The sequence below is a fragment of the Silene latifolia genome, chromosome 2, assembly GCF_048544455.1.
Source record: "Silene latifolia isolate original U9 population chromosome 2, ASM4854445v1, whole genome shotgun sequence".
NCBI lineage: Eukaryota > Viridiplantae > Streptophyta > Magnoliopsida > Caryophyllales > Caryophyllaceae > Silene > Silene latifolia.
In genome coordinates this window covers 46,292,010-46,311,854 of record NC_133527.1, presented here as the reverse complement: position 1 = coordinate 46,311,854, position 19,845 = coordinate 46,292,010, and the positions used below count along the sequence as shown (strand labels likewise).

The window sequence follows — 19,845 nt, the reverse complement described above, 5'->3', positions numbered from 1 at the left end:
TTGCGCAAGGCGAAATCAGGTCAGGGTAGAGTTGTGCAAGGTTAACTAGCTCTAGATAGTCTGTTGGTCAGATCGTCAGGGTACAATATAAAGCTGTAAATAAAATAACAACAACAATAATAAGACAAGTAATTTTGTACGTGGAAAACCCTTGAATGGGAAAAAACTACGGGCACCAAGCCAAGAGAGGATTTCACTATGTAATTTGAGAGCAAGCAAGGTAGGTGTTAGGGTTTTTGAAAGTCAAAGATCATCACATGTGATGAGGTTCAACACTTTCCCAAACTTGCACAAAAGAAGGTACTTCTATTTAGAGGCAAAGCAAGAAAATGGAGTTTGTAATTATCCAAAAGGAGCCTTTGGTTTTTTAGAAAACAAAGGGTGGAAAACAAGTCACAAGGTGACAAGTTTTCACCAAAATGGCAAAAAGCAAACCTTGTTTTATAAAAGACCAAGGAGTCAAATTGACACAAAGAGGAAACAATTTGAATTGATAATTAGCTAAACTCTTTTCTAGAAACCCAATTCTTTGAAGAGAAATCTGAAAGTTTGTTTATAAAATCCGAGTTGCTTTAAAAGAATAAAAAGGATTTTCGAAAAGTGAAAAATAACTTTCAAGTGTTACGGATCATAGTAATGTGATCCAGGCTATTGTCACTTTTAAGGATAACAAAGAGTCTTAATCACTATTGCTTTTAAGTACTCTACTCCCTAACTTGTACATTAGATGACACAAGTGACTCTATACTTTGGGTGACCAACGATTCAACACATCTTAATCCAAGCTTAATTTGATCATAAATCTTGAAAAGGTAAACTAAGATAACACACATTAAATGAGCATGTTATCATCAATCAAAGGAACCCAACATTAATCATCAGCAGACAACGGCTTTAGCAACCTCTTCACCAACACAAGCTTCCTCGGGAAGTCTGAAGCTTAAGCAAAACATAGCCTGAGAAATGCATTAGTTTAGTACCCCGTTTAATTAATCATGTAGGAAAGTAAGAAACGAGGTACCTTGAAAAATTACTTATATTTACAGCAAAAATTAGATTACTTGTAAATTAGCCACATTACTCTCTAGAGTCTAGACTCTAGTGCCTCAATGATTATCACAAAACATTGTGAACTGGGATTAGAGGTTGCTAACGAATGATCCATAATGAATATTGTGCGAAAAATTGGTACTTCTTGCTTCACAATTGACTAAAGTGTGGCTAATTTACAAGTCTTTTTACATTATCTCATCATAAGGAGTAATCTGAACCAAAGCGCGCTTATTTGGCTCCACTATCATCGATAGATTGATTACACATGCAAAAGAGGTAAAAACAAAAGGTTTATTTTCCCTTGTTAGGTGCAACGTCCCTAACTCTATGGAACACAGGGTCGAGTATCTTAGCACCCAACCTAGACTCAGCCTCCTGCAAAATTGTGGGAATTCTTGAAGAAGAAAATAAAAAAGGCTAGCAGCTAACTTTGTGCTACAAAGTTCATACATGAACAAGTAATTTTGTTACAGTAAATTCTAGGGTAGCAAACATGGGAATTATTGGATTAACAACCTTTTCTACTTTTGTTCATACGTAAAGTCGTAAATCGTAAGGACTGCTGATATTCCTTGAAAGCTAACTTCACTATTCATAATAACACATGACCAGCTCACTTATTAACTAACCTTAACCATCCATCCACTAATAGAAAGAATAACACTCCAATTAGTCCTTATTCGGGTCAGCTCAGCATAGTATTATCATGAGATCATCTAACGGGAATTTGTGTTCACTTGCATTACTTTAAAGAAAAGTACTAAAATTTCCGTCATATTCCAAGCAAAAAAGGACACAATAAAAAATGCAGTGTGGACAAAAGTATACAGAATTAGTAAGGCATAGATACTCACTGAAATAATAAATTCTTCAGTTTCGCTCGCCCGGATGAAGCAGTAACAGTGAATCCAGGGCAGAAGCCCCTTCCAATATTTCTTCTGTATCCGGCATTTAAATGCATCTGCAGGTTGGTTATTCATAAAAATGTCTGTGGTTATTCATAAAATCACAAGTGACCCTTAGGTCTAGAACGCATGTCATTAGGGTCCAGTCTCTAGGGGTGGGCTATTACTTTATTAATTTCTGCATTGATTTTCAAATATCTGATGCTATCCGGGTTGAGATCATTTCCATACACAGTGCAACCCTTTAGTGCTGCTGGAACGGCAAATGGGCCAATGCCAGCAAACATAACGCAGATGGTCTCTCCAGCTTGGAATAGAGACACCATTCTCATATGCTCATGTTCTAATCTGGAGTTCCAGTAGACCAGACCGTAATCAAGCTTGAATCTTGCCCCATACTGCCTCACCTCTGTATCCATATCACTTTCACCAGCGAGGACCTCAAATTTTGGAACCCGAAACTCATTACTGATGCTGCCAACTTTGTTCACTACAGTTTTAATTCTTGGATAATTTTTCTGTCAGCAACAGAGAACATCTCTCAGATGAAGCACTAGACAACGTGACAAAATCCCAAAATAAAAAATTCGAATACTAATCAAAATCCTGCAAATGAGACATTTTAAAGCTTGGAAAGCACAGCTAAAAACAATTATACTACATAACAAATGCCAAACTTAATCATAGATAACTTTTGCAATAATGTCCTTGTAAGGAAGTAATTCCTCAGTAATATTGAGATGTGCAACATGACCTGCACATATTTTATAAACATCAATTTATGAATCAGAACCTTGAAGAGACTTTAACAACTCCACTTTTTATGATACTGAAATGTTATCAAATAGCAAAACTATAAGCAAATGAAATGTTGCACTACAAGGGAAAAAAAATCATTTGTGGTAGTCTCCTTGTCATTAGTATCTCACAAAATGATTGGTTGTAGCAGAGTTTCTTGTCAAATATCCTTATTTCTCAGATAAATGGTTTGATCTAATTTTCTCTCTATGAGTAAAATTTTCTCTCCTTATGGCCGCCCTTATTATTTGCTTCATTATGCTGCACATATAAGCTGGTCACCATATCAGTAACTAAGAAAGCCATTGAAAACAAGAAACAAAAAGCAGTACGAGTCATTGGAAACAAAATACATTGTAAATACTTAACTATTGTCTCAAAAGACGAAGGCACCTCGACTCCATCAGGCAAAATCTGCTTCAGAATGTGATCTACAAGAAACAGAAAAAGATAACAGGATCAATTCTGATGTAGAATCTACTATTTTGGAGGTAAGACAATAGCAGACAAATACACAAAATATTTTAAGCTTTTACCATGAGCTCGATGCATCACAATATGCTACAAAATGATAAAAAGCATGTGTGTCATCTCATTTACATTACAGAGTTTTATCAAACGAACAAATCAACAAGAAAATATCCGCTCTTTATTTTCTTTTTTGGGATATTCTCTCGTGTACCCCTCAACTTTTTTATTTTCTAGGATGTACCTTCTTTTTTTGCAAAAAAAAAACTTTGACCGTCAATAACTCTTGGCTATAAGTTCAGAATACGATAAACTGTTTTTCAAATTGACCGTCTTGAAGAGGTCTTCAGTTTGAAAAAGAATTCACTGACGTGTCACCTCGTAGTCGGGAATTATGGTCGGTCAAAGTTTATTCGTTAAAAAAGCTTTGACCAACCATAAGTACCGGTTACGAGTTCAAAAGTCGGTGAATTTTTTTTTTTCACATTCAAGGCCTTGACGAGATAATTGGTTTGAAAAAAAATTATCGTTTTCTGAACTCGTAACAGAGAATTATTGTCGGTCAAAGTTTTTTTTAGAAAAACAAGGGGTATACCTTAGAAAACGAAAAAGTTCAAGGGTACACGAGAGAATATCTTTTTTTTTTTGTTTCATCTCATTTGGATTACACAATCGCCTGTTTTTTTTTTTTTTTTTTTTTTTTTTTGTTTCGTGTATGAAGCAAGAGCGTGACAGGGTTATTTGTACAGCATCACTTTTGTTTTGAACCATCGAGTTTCAACACTATTGGACTCCCATGGAATAAAACTCGAGAGTTCAAGTCTCTAGTTAGCCTATCTCCGAAAAGGCTACGGATACATATGGTGTACAAAAATTTTGTACACCAACCAATAGTGGCGTGACACGTGGCAAATCGTGGTGAACTAGGTTAGATTAATTTAGGGTTAGGTTAGTCATTTTGCTTATATAGTTAACTAATTTATGGTTAGTTTTATTTCCTATTTCATTTATTTTGTTTCCATTTATATTTAGGCAATTACATAAAAATTAAATTATTTATTATTCAATTACATTAATGTTTGCAAAATGATTAACTTTTGCATCAAACAAATTTTTGCATCAAATTAACGAAACCCTAATTCAATTACACATCTGACTAAATTAGGGTTCATCCAAAAATTGAATTAGGGATCAAAACAATGAATTTCGTATAACATTTCCCTCTAATTTAATTGTATTAATAAAATTAATGGATTGATTTTTCAATTTTATCGAAATTGTTCATCTTTTTCGTCCTAAAATAAGTAATTCGAATGTAGCCCTAATCCAATATTCAATTAAACAAAAAAATTGTTTATTCAATTGATGATGGACCCTAATTGAAATCTTTCTATTAATAATGACGAAACCTAATTTATTTCTATGTGAATTTCATTGGTTGGTTTAGAATTAGTCGAAAAATTGAGGCTAAAAAAAACACAAAAGATGTTGATATTGAGGTTCAAAACCGCGTTTCATGAGAATGGGCTAAGTTAGTTTTTGCAAGTATACTCGTAACCAGTTAAGCAAGGGGTATCAGCACGTCTACTATACAATTTAATTGCATTTTATAGTGTGAAATAATCTCAATATAAAAATAGTCAAAACTTTCGGAATATATTGCCTTAATATTCGTTCATTATAGTTTCCTATTTGGGTGCCCTAAATTTCGACCATTTTGTTTTTTTATATTCATATTCTTTATTTTTGTAAATAAAGTATTTAAGGAATATTTTCTATACCATTTATTTATTTAAATTTATTCTGAATTGATCTTATAATATTGTGTAATCTTATATTTTTATTTTTAATGGATTGTAAATTTATTCTTAATGATTTGTTTTTCCTTAAACGTGGGTATTAGTGGTGGTTAATTTTGGAGGGAAATTTTGGAGGGAAAAAATGGAGGGAATTTTGAGTTAGAATTGTATTTAAGTTCATCCCTTTGCTCATTTTAACTCGCACAAAACTCATCCATAACACACAAAAATTCTAAAAGCTTATCAAACTAACCCTAAATTACAAATGGATAAACGAGTTGTAAAAATGGCTGAACTAATGCTACGAAATCGGGTGTTGGAGTATCAACTTGAAAATGAGAAGAAAGGTCACGCACAAGATGTGTTGGAAACAAGACGGTTCGTTCAAGCAATGATTGAAATTGTTCCACATAAGCAATTTGAAAAATCTCTTTATGGTATTCCTTGCCAAAATATCGAGTACATATATGAAGAGGAGTTTAATGCGAAAAATGCTCCAATTCTACCCGATGACCATCTTAAATGGCGTCAAGTAGGTGACTTGGAGTATCTCCCCACGCCCGTTGTGGACGATGCAATAGTGGTTCGGGATGAGTTTGGCTATAATCGTGATCAACCTACACCTCCTCCTCCTATCCATTTTGGATGGAGGTCTAGGGATCGATATCGATTGCCGGCACACGCTATTAGACGCCTCCAGTTTTAGTTTTTTTATAGGTTTTGTTTATTTATTTTTGTCAGTTCACACGTTTTTCAATTTCAGTTTTGTAATCTTTAATTTCATTCAGTTTATGTTATAAAATTTTTAATTGAAATAAATTTCATAGTCATTTCATCAATATCCTTTTAATTATTTGTTTGAATTAAGAATATATGTGAACATCGAAAGGAATTAAACGAACTATGGTTCAAAAGCAATTAAACGACTTGAAATAAGTCTTAAACTAAGTTGAAATGGTAAACCCTAAATTGATGGACATGGTGAAAAAAATGTGGTTAGTAGGATTCAAACCCACGATGCATAAGAAGCCGTAAACGGATACACATGGTAAAAAAAATGTGGTTGGTAGGATTCGAACCCACGTTGCATAAGAAGAGATTTATTGTTTGCATTTTAGTATAATGTAAATGGAAATAAATGGAATTAATAAATAAAAATAAGATCTCCCAAAAGAATATGATTTTTGAAACTTAAGTAAAGTTTCCTAATTTTATGCCCTAAATTTTGGCCGAAAATATAGTTTCCTAATCGTATCCCTATATTTCGGCCAAAATATCCTGGTATAATTTTTAAAATTAAAAAATGAATATATTATAGCAAGATACAATAAAATTAAAAACGGAAAAGATATGAAATATCGTAGTTGATTATGAATAAAATTTGAAATGTAAATTTAAGAATAATGATTCGAAGATAGAATATTGCGTGAATCAAATTAAAAACGGAAAATATATGTTACTAATTAAATAAATTTAAATTCGATTTAGTATATATTGCAATTTAATTGATTAGTAATCGTGCTAATACCCATTGCTCAACTGGTTTCTAATAGTAACGCATTGCATAGGCCAATCCGTGTTCGATTCTGCATAGACACATTCATTTGATTTTTTTTTTAATTGACCAAATTTAACACCATTGGCGCAAAATTGAATAATTTAAATTTAAACTAAGTTTGGGAAAATTTTTGAATTTCACACAATTGGCGGAAAACCGAATATACTTGTTTGGGTTTAGAATATAGGGTTTAGGGTATAGAATATAGGGTTTGGGGTTTAGAATATAGGGTTTAGGGTTTAGAATATAGGGTTTGGGGTTTAGAATATAGTGTTTAGGGTTTCTAAGTTTGATTGTATGGAATTATTTAATAATTATTTCTGATTATAGGTTAATATCGGCATTTTATGTAGTTAGGTACTAACTAGTTCCGACTATAGCTTACTATCGACATTTTACGTAAATTAGGAACTAACTAGTTCCGATTATAGCTTACTATCGACATTTTATGTAATTAGGCACTAACTAGTTCCGATTATAGCTTACTTTCGACATTTTACGTAAATTAGGTACTAACTAGCTAGTTCCAATTATAGCTTACTATCGACATTATACGTAATTACTTATTTACTAGTTCCGACTATAGCTTACTATCGACATTTTATGTAGTTAGGTACTAACTAGTTCCGACTATAGCTTACTATCGACATTTTACGTAAATTAGGAACTTACTAGTTCCGATTATAGCTTAATATCAACATTTTATGTAATTACGCACTAACTAGTTTTAATTATAGCTTACTATCGACATTTTACGTAAATTAGGAACTAACTAGTTCCGGTTATAGCTTACTATATATCGACATTTTACGTAAATTAGGTACTAACTAGCTAGTTCCGATTATAGCTTACTATCGACATTTTACGTAATTACTTATTTACTAGTTCTGACTATAGCTTACTATCGACATTTTACGTAAATTAGGAACTAACTAGTTCCGATTATAGCTTAATTACTATCGACAATTTATGTAATTAGAAACTAACTAGTTCCGATTATAGCTTAATATCGACATTTTATGTAATTAGGCACTAACTAGTTCCGATTATAGCTTACTATCGACATTTTACGTAAATTAGGAACTAACTAGTTCCGATTATAGCTTACTATCGACATTAAAAAATATTATACTAGTTAGTATATATTATTACTATAAAAGATAAAACAAAAAATCTTCTATTTATACTATCAAAAAGGAAAACCTAAAATCTTAAAATACTTGCTTGTTTACAATTTTAATTTTATATAAAAAAAAGTCCCTATAAAATACGGAAACTGCCGATCGTCCATTAATCTTCCTGCATTTCATCTTCTTCTTTCCTTCTTCCTCTTCCTCCCTTAAACCGCCACTTTAAAAAAAAAAAAACCCCATCTCTAACCCTAAATTATTAAACTCAAACAAAATATGACTCAAGTTGAAGATGGAGGCCTTGATTGGTCGATCTTTGCTCAACCTAAAACGGTATACCCAATCCCGCATGAAATAACTAAACTCGACAAACCGCCTGAAATTGAAGGGACTGATGAAAATTCATCCGCATTTTGGGTTGCTTCATGCAATGACATAATGTCATTTTACATCATACCTAGGTGTGGATCTTGGCAGAAAATATCAATGACTCGGGTTTGTAAGGCATGGGCGTATGGTTGGGCGGAATGCAAGAAAACAGTGGAGAAGAAGGCAGACGAAGCCGGTGGTAAATATTGTCCTTAATTATGTTTTTAATTTTCAGTTCATGCATGTAGGGTTAATAACGTTTTCTGTATAAATATTGTATTTGGTTTGGTTAGTATCGACATTTGGTTTGGTTGTATATGTGGGTTATGTTAAGTTTGCATGGGCGTTTTTTTTTTTGTTAACATGGTGATGAATGTTGATCGGGTTGGGTTTGATGATGTTAGTTCTTTTGATGATGAAGATGGTTCATGCAAACATTGTAAAGTCTGTTGTTTTTTGTGTATATGGGTTGCATGCACCCCGTTTTTAGTAGATGTTGTAATCGGATAGTTCTGATGAAGATTAGTTTTTACTAGATGTTGTAATCGGATTATTGTAATCCGATCATATTATCTAGTTAATGTAAATTACTTATTGTAATAAGATGATCTTATAATTTCTTCAATTGCTTGCTTCTTTAATTTCCGTCTTATAATCGTTTATCCTTGATATCGTATATAGTGGTTTCGTTTTTATGATATAACCTAATCTCGATCAGTTTATGATCATGGCACCCGACTTGATTATTTTTTCTGGGTTGTCTAATTCGATACCGATTTGATCATCAGTCCCTTCAATTTTATTCTTGAAATTGTTATTGTAATCGTTCTAATCGATCGTTAATTTCCGTTTTTAGTTTGACCATAGTTGTATAGTTTTCCATATTGTAAGTTTTATTCTTATGGTAAGTATTCTGATTTCCTTAATCGTTCTAAATTAGGGTTGCTTTCCTGTTTTTAATAAATCAAATTCGTTTAATTTAGTTTATTGCATAATTGGTTAATTGGTTAATTCGTAATATGATTCGAGTTTACGTTTTAATATTAAAAACCGTAACATAATGGAAGTAATCATGATTTCAGTAGTCAATGGTAAGTCATCATGAATTTTTTGGTGTTGTCATATGTCAAAGGTTGAGTAAGGAGATGGATAAAGTCATTTTGCATGCAAAATAGTGTAACCTGGTTTTTAACCCGACAAGTTCGACAATTCTTATTTGTAACCCGATTAAAACTACAACCGATCAAACACGCTTTATTAACCCGGTTATAAATACCTCCATTACCCATCATTCCCAATTTGAATAAATAAAATCGTCTTAAGTTTTACCAATTCGATTAACTCGAAAAACAGGTTTTACCAATTCGATTAACTCGTTTATATTAAGGACTGAAATTAACATAAAATTCGTCTAAGGTTATTAAACCGATCAAATTCGTTTAATTTGACGACGTTTGACAAAATTAGTCTCGTTTAATTTGACTAAGTTTGACAGAATTCGACTTCTACTAATTTTGACAAAATATGTCTAAAAAGTTTAATAATTTGACTGAAATTAAAAACTCATAGCTATAACCCTATTGAAACCCCGTTTTTAACCCGATCATAAATTTAACCCTATTGCAAACCCGTTTTCTAACCCGACATTAGAAGTCACTAGACAACTTACACAATCATAATTGCCTATAAATGTAACCTCTCATTCATTTAAACCAACCTACCCTTCATCAATTATTCATCTCCATCCATAATCTCCATCTTCTACCACTTCAACTTCCCCTTTTTCTTTGACAAAAAAAAACCTATGGAAGACGACCGTATCCGTGATTGGCGATGGTGGCAACCACCCCCCAGAAGAGTTTATCCAGTACCCGGTGTTATTAAAAATATGACTGAAGCACCAACCATTAAAGGTACAGATGAAAGTTCATCCGCCTTTCAGGTTGCCTCATGCATGGACCTCATGTCCATTTACATCTTTCCTAGAAGTGGTAAGTGGCAGAGAATACATATGACCCGTACTTGTAAGTTGTGGGGCGTATGGATGGGCTTAGAGCAGGAAAAGTGTTGAAGCGGAGCAGGAAAAACTTGAGGAAAAATACGGTGCAGAGGTAAAATATTGCCCTTAATTAGTCATCTTGATTGTTTAATCGGTCATCGTCTATATTATTGTATATTAACTAGTTTTTCGTATTGTGAAATATGTGATCTACTGTTAGCGTACTATGTCGATGTTTGATTTTCCTCCGTATTGTAAAATATGTCGGTTGTAATCGTCTAGTCAAGTGTGATGTTTGTATTATGTAATCGGATTGTAAAATTATGCCGGTTGTAAGTCGTATGGTTTTGGGATCACTTGTAATCGGATTGTATTCCTATGGTAATCTAATCGGATTGTGATCATTTGTAAGTCGTACTGTATTTTTTTTTTAGTTACAAGAACCGGGATTATGCCCATAAATTAAAGTCGTATTGTATTGTGATCAGACTTCAATCAGAATGCGTATGTTTACGTTTCACTAAATTGTAGCACAAACTTGGACTAAGTAAATATATTCAATTAATTTTTCAATTCGCCAATATCGACTAATTTTTATTCAATTACGATTTCAATTGGACTAAAATTCGTTTAGTTTACAAATTTTATTGAACTATGATGGACACAAAAATTGGACTAACTATTATTCAATTGGACTTACTCATAGACAAATTGGAAAAACTTTAGAAGAGTTTGACTAAACTGAATAATAAACTAACATAATTCGACTAAATTAACATAAAATTGATCAAATCGAATAAATTAAAAATTGGACTAAATTAACATTGTCTACAATTCGAATAAACCAAATCAATTCAACTAAATTGACAAAAAAACAATTGAAATAAAATCGTCTCAAAAATTAATTAAATATAAATCTACTGCGTGTTACGAGCTCTGCTTCTAGTAACATAATTCTTGAAGAATCTGTTCGTCTTCTCACTTCTTTGTGTGGATGACATACCTGCGCAAAACATGTGCCTTCAATACAACGGAAGCCATGTCTCCCTTTTTTCATACATCTCCTTGATCTAGCATGCCGTCGTATCCCATATTTATCGATAAAAATTTGCCAAGATGCCTCAAAATCATCGATGTCCTTACTCTCATAAACCACATCCCTTAGGTCAGCCTGAATTTCCCGGAACCTAGCAAAGCACCCCAAATTCTTAAAACTATTTCGCATTATGTGCCAAAGATACAAATGGTGTGGCGTATTAGAAAATACGGTCTTCACAGCCAAACCAATCCCCCTACACTGATCGGTGATTATAACTGAAGGAGCTCTACCTATACAGTCTAACCATCTCCTAAACACCCAAGTAAAGCTTACGGCATCCTCGTATGAAATCAAAGCGGATGCAAGTCCAACAGTACAACCGTGATGATTTACACCAACAAACGGAGTAAACGGCATTTTGTACCTGCAATTTAAACATAAGTATAAGCATATTAATATAAATTGAAATCGTATTTTAACCTAAGCACGGTTTTCCTACCAAAATAGCAATCAAGGATCGATAATTGCAATTATATAATTGCAAACCCTAAGTCGATTTAAACCATACTTCGACTCAAATCGTAGTACATTAATTCAATTTTACATGATCGATAAATACATAATCAACTTAATTTTTTTTAAAAAAAAACTCGAATTCAATAAGAAAAAACCGTAATACATTAGGGTTCTTACGTATTTCATGATTCTAATTAAACTACTTAGGGTTACCTGTTACAAAGGCTTCTAATTAAACCACAATTCTCATGAATGACTAAAATTTGATTAATTAACTCAAGATAATAATGTTATCTGTTACAAAGGAACGTAGCGTCATAAGAAACCGCATCACCAAATACCTTTGGCATAGCCCTGCAACGTCCATCGGCCCAAAATACATTAACTAACATCCCTTTTTGATCCGTCTCGATTGCATAGTAAAAATTGGGATCGACTTCTTTCAACTTAATAAATCTTTCTTCAAGAGCATTAGCATCACCTTGAATTCTACTGCGCTGTCGTTCTTGATTGAGCATGTTCCTCAAATCACGCTCACTGGCAGTTAAATTCCCGTGACCACCAACTTCTCTGACCAAGGTGTTAAAGTTTTTAGCAATTGGGATACCGGCTTCATCATTCATTAAGGCTCGTCTCTTAAAATATTCATCCCATACCCTGTATCCGACCATATGACGACTATTTGCAGGATTGAGATCATCATGATTGTGGTCCAATCTAGCATGCTTGATGACGATGAAATCATCTAGTAAAGTGGCTTCTATGACACATTGGCATGGCTTAAATGAGGAAACTTCGATGTTCTTTTTCCTTGATTTAGCCGCCCTTGTGCAACATAATCTGACCCGTTTATACATGTAGAAACAAGGCTCGCTCTTTCCCGCACCATATCGCTTTACCCCTTTTCCTGAATAGTAATCCAGTAGTTTGCTAGTCCTAATATAAAATTAAAAGCCTTGATTATAGGCATATTGGTAACAATATGCACCAAACTCATCACCATTTACAAAATGCATTCTTTGTGCTGGAGGGTCAAGTTCCACATTGTCGGTGTATCCGCTTTTTAGGAACTTAGCGACCTTCTGCACATATCCCCCTTCAACAACAGGAGGTTCATGCAAGTCATCTATAACAACCTCATTTTCGATGACATCCTCCTCGTTCCCGACACCCTCATCGTTGACGTCATCCTCATCGTTGTCTTCACCTCCATTATTGACAGGTTCACCATCAACACCGTCATCATATAACAATTCATCTAAGCTAAACTCGTTAAAGCTAACAACATCCTCTTGATCATCCCCGTCCTCTTGAAGTTCCACGTTATTATCAACATCTTCTAAACTAATATTGTCAAGATCGTCTTCCCAAGGCATATTAAGCTCGAAATCCATCTTCAATAACTAATGCTTGTTTTTTTTTTTTAAAAAAAAAATATAGTATCTCTTTGTTTTTCTGCTAACACTTCAACGTTAAGGTACAAGAAAATAAAATAATGCTACCTAAAAATCTCAACAAAAAGATAAGATTTAGAAAATGGTATTAAAAATTATATAATTTAAGAATAAATTTGAATAAATAAATTTAATTGTATCAAAAAAGATTCTTAAAATCAGTTAGTTACCAAAAAATTCTAATGTGAAAATAAAACAATAAAGGAAACAATAATGGGCGAAATTTAGGGCAATATAGGAAATTTCAACTATTTTATGAATTAAGACTATTTAACACTATATAATGAAATTAAATTGACTAGTAGATGTGCTGATACCCCTTGCTTAAATGGTTAAACACACTTCTACTGCATATAATGCATCGCGTGTTCGATTCTTACTAACAACATTTATGGTTTTATATTTTATTTTCCCCTTCTTTTTTTCCCCAAATTGCACGAATTAGGGTTCATCGACACTAACGATAACAAAAATCTAATTACATACTAGATCAATTTCACCAATTTCACCAATTTAATTACGGTTCATAATCATTTGATAAATCGAATTAGGGCTAAATTTATGCACCTATTGACGAATTAGGGTTCATCATTAATTATTCTGAAAAAAAAAAATCAAATTCAAGTTCAAAAATTTTGCGAATTGAATTAGGGATGGTATTTCATTGCATGAACGATTTTGATTATTGTATATGGATTATTAATCAATTTTATTTATCGAATTCAAATACCAATTGATTATTCGGATAGAAATTAGGGTTCCAATAATTACGGGTTTTTCGAAAAATTAAGCAATTATAAAAAAATGGTGAATAAATCCACGTCTTTGGCAGATAATGCGAAATGGAAATTTAGAAAACTAAATTGGAAATTTAGAAAACTAAATCAAATATAGCAAAAATAAACATAAATAATGTTAACCAAGTGTAGTTAATTAATTAACTATATATGTAAAATGACTAACCTAACCCTAAACTAATCTAACCTAGTTTACCACGGTTTGCTACGTGTCACGCCACTATTGGTTTGTGTACAAAATTTTTGTACACTATGTGTATGTGTATCATCTTCCACCTATCTCATCATAATTAATTTCACGGACATAAATAATGGCCTGAAGTAGACAACAAATGTAAGTTCATCCTATACATGCGTTCCAGAAGAAGTAGGTGCATCATGTTAGCTTTCCTAAACATGCCAATTTACATTCTCAAATTACAAATAAAGAAACAACCGGGAACACTTTCAAACTAGGCGAGTACCCAAAATTCTGAAAATAAGAACTATGGATGAACCTTTAAGACAACAAATCAGTTACAGAAAAGAGCTTATCTTAGGGACTTGCAAATTCTGAAATGCACCGTGAAAATTGGTACAACCATGTACTAAATCTAGGCCACCACCATGATCCAAGATTTTAAAGGTTACCGTCATCGCAATTTGAGTTAGTATTGATACCAAGATCTTGTTGTGACAACCTATCCCGAGATTAAATCTCAAACAATGGCGTAGGAATGTACAAGGGTGTGGGATCTCATGGCCCCATAGGTTTTGAAGCTTTACGTTATAAAACGCGAGTTTTGAGTAAAAATTACCCATTAATAAAAACCCATAAATTTGATTGGTATTTCTTGAATTAATGTTTTAAGAGATCACACTCTAAGATTCTCTAGCTTTGTAACTGATCTCAAATTGAGATTTAATATCATGGGTGTAAGTACAACTGTTTTATTAAGGACAGAACCAGTAGCATAAAATCATAGATAGAACTCTACAAGTATTATGAATTGATCCACAAGGAGTGCAAACACTTGTTTCTTTGTCAAGGGTCAAGGGCAGATAACTTCCAACAAATAATGTACGAGGAGAAATAGATATCATTTAATATATTTATAAACCATTCACTCACCTGCCCTCCAGTAAGAATATCCAAGGGTCAACGAGTAAGGAATTACTTCAATTTGACAGAGCTTTCAGAGTTCTTCAAGCTTCTTCTTAGGTACATCCGACAAATCTGCTAAGCAATCAATTTACACTTGCATGAGATATTACTCGAAATAGAGAATTGGCTTTACAAAAATCACTGCAGTTTTAATGTGAAATAGTAGTCATTTGATTCAACATTTGGCACAGTGTTCATCATGTCATCCAGAAAGAGTCTCTTTTAGTGCGTTTTAAGTGCACTATACGACGTTTCTGTTGTTGGCGAGCAAAAATTATTGTTTTTAGCTCATAGTAGGGGAACTCTTGCGCTCCTCACGAGAACAAAAGGAGAGTTATTCTCCATATGCTCTTAAAGTAAATTGGGCCATACCAAAAAAAAAAATACGAGGCTGGATTTTGTTTTTTAATTTTCCTTAAAGAGATTCAAAAAGAAGAGGTGAGGATAACAAGTAATATGAAATTATGTGGGAGAGTTTTGCTATTGTGGGCATAAAATTGTTTATTGGGCTCAAAGAAGAGAGGGTAAATGGAATGCAAAATGAGTGCTCTTCTTTTGTTGCTATAGTACATGCTCTTATCGTTTTATATGACTGGAAAACGATGATAGGTACACGATCATTTAAAGTGTGTAGGCACTGGAACAGGAGTTCAACCTACACATCACCTTGATTGTGAATTCTCTCCGATAATATCATGTAGCTTTTCTTCTCTGAAGCTGGATCCTCTGTTATAACTAGGCTTCACACGAGGCTTATCCAGCAAGTATCTGCATAAGTACGACAACATCTAAAAAAACTTAGTAACACCACACACAAATAAAAGAACCACATTTGTAGGAAAAAGAACAAGGGAAATGCTGTAAGATATGGAATCGATACTTAATAGGACCAAATAAGATATAATGCCTCAAGCACAACATAACATCTCTAAGAGAGTGGTGAAAGACCAGATGTTAAAGGACAGAGCCACAGAGCCAGACTAGAGGAGCAAAGGGTTAGAACGTGGCAGATATATATAACAAATTCTCACATCAGATTGTCAATTAATTGGGGTAATTTTTTATTTTTTTTTGTAATAAGCGGGGTAATGGGTGAATAATTAAGGACAAGGTTGATAGTCAAATGGGTTGATTCAAGTAACATCAACATGAGTTTGTCTTTTAATAGATTTATTCAATATAGATATACTCTATATTTACTTATCGCTCCAGGTTTCAAAGTATTTCACAAATCATCAAATGTCTAATATCAAGGGATCTAGGATCGTATAGGATACATGTCTTCTTATAAAAGAATATTAGATCCCAAAGCTACTAATTATGACTCAGATTTAAAGCATGATCCAAAATACCCTATAAAGAAAATCATAAAACCCCACTTAGTGTTGATTCAGTGGAGGATAGCTTGGTATGGAATTTTTCAAAAGATGGTAGATAGCTTAAATCAGGATATCTTTTCATACGATGGCGGAAAGAGCAAGATTAGGGGGATGGCAGTGCAAGCACAGAGTCTTGATCTACCCCCGAAGGTGAAAATTTTTTTAATGGCAATGTGTGTATGTTAAATCGCTCTCATGTGGTTCTAATCTATATTACTCCGACGCTTCACTTAACCGCGTGTTAGACACGTATCGGTGTCCGAAACGACACGACACTTTGACACTTCAATTTAGACCACAAAATAGGAAAATTCACCCAAAATAGCCCTGTCCTACACTCAGACACGCGTCAGACACGACACCGTGTCGGAGTAACACAGGTTCTAATTTGCAGAAGTGAGTTCAAGACATAAACCCAACTTATTTCCGATGTCAGGTAGCTAGTGGGAGTGATATTCACACTTAAATCAGGATGTCATTATATTTTTGATTGGTATTGATCAGGTGGATTGAGTAATTCAAAGAAACAAAAGGGGAAGATCAAGCAGGTTTTTTTATGATGCTATGGGCCTCCTAGAAAGTTCGAAATAACATGTTCCGTGAAGGGGTTTAGACTGAAGTTGTGAGGGTGGTTGATAATGCATGGTGTTAGAACACACTTGGTTGATGATGCCAAGTTTCATTGTTATTTAAATTGTCTGCTTCTTAGTTATAATATTTAGCATTTGAAGCACTCAATGAATTTCCAAAGATGGTTCAAGAATGATAGAGATGAAGTTATGACAAGAAATCTCTTAGCCTCAGTCAAATGTTGTAAACGATTACAAATGCTTAGTGATTGAAGCAATCAAATGGACTCCCATTGATGACTTAACATGATCAAGATGAAGCAATCAAGAAGTCAAGACAATGATGTTATCATAAGCCTTTGTCGAATGTGGTAAGAGTAAGTGTAACATTCTCATTCAAGTCTAGTTGTGGCAAAACCATACAACAGTACGTTGTACTGTGGTTTCTGATACTCATAAGGAGGAAGGTATTATACGAAATGTTTAAGTGTCAAAATCTTTACAAATTTCATATTCTCAAAGATTTTACATTTGAATTATCCCAGTTTGAAAACAAATCTGAAAAAATCAATTTGCAAATATCATATGTTGACTCCTCTAAAGTTGTGCATCTATTTTTACATAAATGGAAAGTTGATTTAGTCAAGTACTAAAGTACTCTTCCATTTGTGGTAAGTTGTCACTTGTCAAATGTGTTGAAGTTTTAAAACTGAAATAAGAAGCAAAGCAACCTGGTTGTTGCACTCACATGCAACACCTAACACTTACAATCAAATAAGGCTAGTTATTTTATTGTGTGATTAATTAATCTTAAAGTATTCACCTTAAGGCCACTACTTCCACTATAAATAGCAAGTCTTAGCATCATTTAATTCCCAAGACTTTTATGAGCATTAATTGTTAAAACACTTTGCAAAATTTCAGCTCTTGTTCTTCAACTTATTTGCAGAACTGTTTTCTATTTTAAAAGTCTTCAATCGTTTTTCAAAAGAGTTGTAAATCTCCATGTATCAGTTTACTGCATTGTGGCATATGAGCTTGTTCCATGATTCTCGTGTTTATGTCTTAATTGTGATCTCCATGTCCATTAAGTGAACGATTGAGATTCAAAGACTTTGTAAACCTGTGAGATAGAACTTAAGTCTTGAAGCGGAGCAACTTTGAGCAAGTGAAAGTCTTGAAGCGGAGTAGCTTCAAGCAAGTGCAACCGGAGAAGGTTGGCGAGTTATTTTCATTGTAAGGGGTTTAGTTGTTTGAGTAAATTTCTAAACAAACAATAAAATAACGGTTGGACGTAGGCCTCAGAGTAGAGGCTGAACCAATTTTTTAAACATCGTCTTGTTTGTTCATTTACTTTTACGTTTATTCTCCTTATTTATATCTTATTTATCTCGCCATCTGTCTGTGTCACAGTGTTCAATACTGTGTCTCAGACCTGCTGATTGATTCAATTCTTGTGAACTTAAAACGATTAAGTATCTCAAATTTTCAACTTAAAAGGGATTCACCTAAGATTTTCATTGCTAAGAGTATTAAACTTAAAAAGTATTTACTTTATATCTTCATTGTTAAGTTGAAGAAAAATACTCTTTCATTCATACTTTTCTGACCTGTGCAACAGTCGACTTTACTGTGACATATAATAAGCCGAATTCGTGTGTATATACTTAACTTAAATAGTTCTAATTATAAACACCTTTATCATTCAAAGTAGTGTCCATATCAGTTTAGTCTATTGTCCTAGATTTCAAAGAAGCTTAATTCAAGCTTAAAATTTTAATTGGACACCTAATTCACCCCTCCCCCTCTTAGGTGTTCTCGTCCTTGACTCTTCAATTGGTATCAGAGCCTCGTGCTCTTGTTATTGGTTAATTACCAAAGAGTTGATCCTATAATCATGGACGGGAAACATACTAAGCATCCTATCTTCATTGGGGATAACTATTCATGGTGGAAAAATCGCATGGAACACTATGTTAAGAGTACGGATTATGAGTGTTGGTTGATAACCACAAAGGGCCCCTTGCTATCACGGTTACTAGTGCTAATGGTACTAGTGCCCCAAAAAGTGAGGATAAGTATGTCGAGGCTGATTATAGAAAGGTCGAGAAAAACTCAAAAGCCATGTCCATTCTTCAATATGGCATTGGTGAGCAAGAAGTTAACCGGATTTCCGGATGTACCTTGGCCAAAGAAATTTGGGACACCTTAAGCCTAGCTTATAAGGGGACGTCTTAAGTGAAAAAGCATCGTATTGACCTTCTCATGCAACAATATGAGATGTTCAATATGATGAAAGACGAGTCAATTAATAGTCTTTCCTTTCGCTTTTCTAGTATTGTTAATGACCTTAAGAGTCTTGGTAGAAATTTTGAATCAGAGGATGTAGTCCGTAAAATCCTTCAAAGTTTAACAGAAACATGGCAACTGAAGGTTACGGCTATTGATACGTGCATTTTATATAGTCTTTTTGGCCTTTTTATGCACGTATTTCTATGCTATTATCGTAGTTTTATGCTACGAAATGCCCCGAATATGCTACTTTGTTTTGTTTTGTTCTATATGCAGGAATGGACCAGAAAGTAGTGAAATCGAGCCTTTTACCGTCCGTTTAGCATGCATTTGGAGGAAGAGTGAATTTGGAGCGGGAATGTAGTTGTCTTGAGATGCGCAAAGAAGTAAAATAGCTAGGCGAGCAAAGGAAGAACTTCAAATTGCTAGTGCCTACTTTGAAGAGCTATATATCGAGTTCTACAACCGATTTTCAGGTGATTCCAATTGGAGAATAAAGTTTGTCCTCTTAGCTTTCCAACGCCACCGGAATTGTGTGTTGGAAAGTACTCGATCGAGTAGAGTTATGTTCGATCG

General features: G+C 33.7%; 2 protein-coding genes across 3 annotated transcripts; both read right to left on the bottom strand.

Moving 5' to 3' along the window:
• Window positions 1–743: 743 nt before the first annotated feature.
• On the bottom strand, window positions 744–3,395 carry LOC141629493 (tRNA (guanine(37)-N(1))-methyltransferase 1-like). Of its 2 annotated transcripts, XM_074442484.1 has the most exons (5): window positions 3,293–3,395; window positions 3,126–3,187; window positions 2,126–2,476; window positions 1,908–2,014; window positions 744–956 (listed from the first exon to the last, which is right to left on the bottom strand). In XM_074442484.1, exons 1-5 carry the CDS (start codon window positions 3,306–3,308, stop codon window positions 941–943), a joined length of 552 nt encoding a protein of 183 aa, XP_074298585.1. In that variant the 5' UTR covers window positions 3,309–3,395; the 3' UTR covers window positions 744–940. The 2 variants fall into 2 exon arrangements, 1 of the variants encoding a protein (XP_074298585.1); XR_012537298.1 differs by lacking the exons at window positions 744–956; window positions 1,908–2,014; window positions 2,126–2,476 and adding an exon at window positions 2,487–2,712.
• A 7,497-nt stretch (window positions 3,396–10,892) lies between these two features.
• On the bottom strand, window positions 10,893–13,028 carry LOC141640727 (protein FAR1-RELATED SEQUENCE 5-like). The gene is made up of 4 exons (XM_074449410.1): window positions 12,623–13,028; window positions 12,025–12,541; window positions 11,083–11,542; window positions 10,893–10,907 (listed from the first exon to the last, which is right to left on the bottom strand). The coding sequence occupies exons 1-4, from the start codon at window positions 13,026–13,028 to the stop codon at window positions 10,893–10,895; spliced, it is 1,398 nt and encodes a 465-aa protein (XP_074305511.1).
• Window positions 13,029–19,845: the final 6,817 nt, after the last annotated feature.

Excerpts from the sequence above, each read along its gene's own strand:
- LOC141629493 (XM_074442484.1), bottom strand. Across the intron at positions 2,477-3,125 it reads CTTCGTCTTTTGAGACAATA|AAAAATTATCCAAGAATTAA; the intron begins GTTAAGTATTTA and ends TGTTGCTGACAG. Across the intron at positions 2,015-2,125 it reads TCAATGCAGAAATTAATAAA|ATGCATTTAAATGCCGGATA; the intron begins GTAATAGCCCAC and ends ACCAACCTGCAG.
- LOC141640727 (XM_074449410.1), bottom strand. The coding sequence starts at position 13,028 with ATGGATTTCGAGCTTAATATGCCTTGGGAAGACGATCTTGACAATATT. Across the intron at positions 12,542-12,622 it reads TGTAAATGGTGATGAGTTTG|GAAAAGGGGTAAAGCGATAT; the intron begins GTGCATATTGTT and ends ATTACTATTCAG. Across the intron at positions 11,543-12,024 it reads GAGACGGATCAAAAAGGGAT|GTACAAAATGCCGTTTACTC; the intron begins GTTAGTTAATGT and ends TTTAAATTGCAG.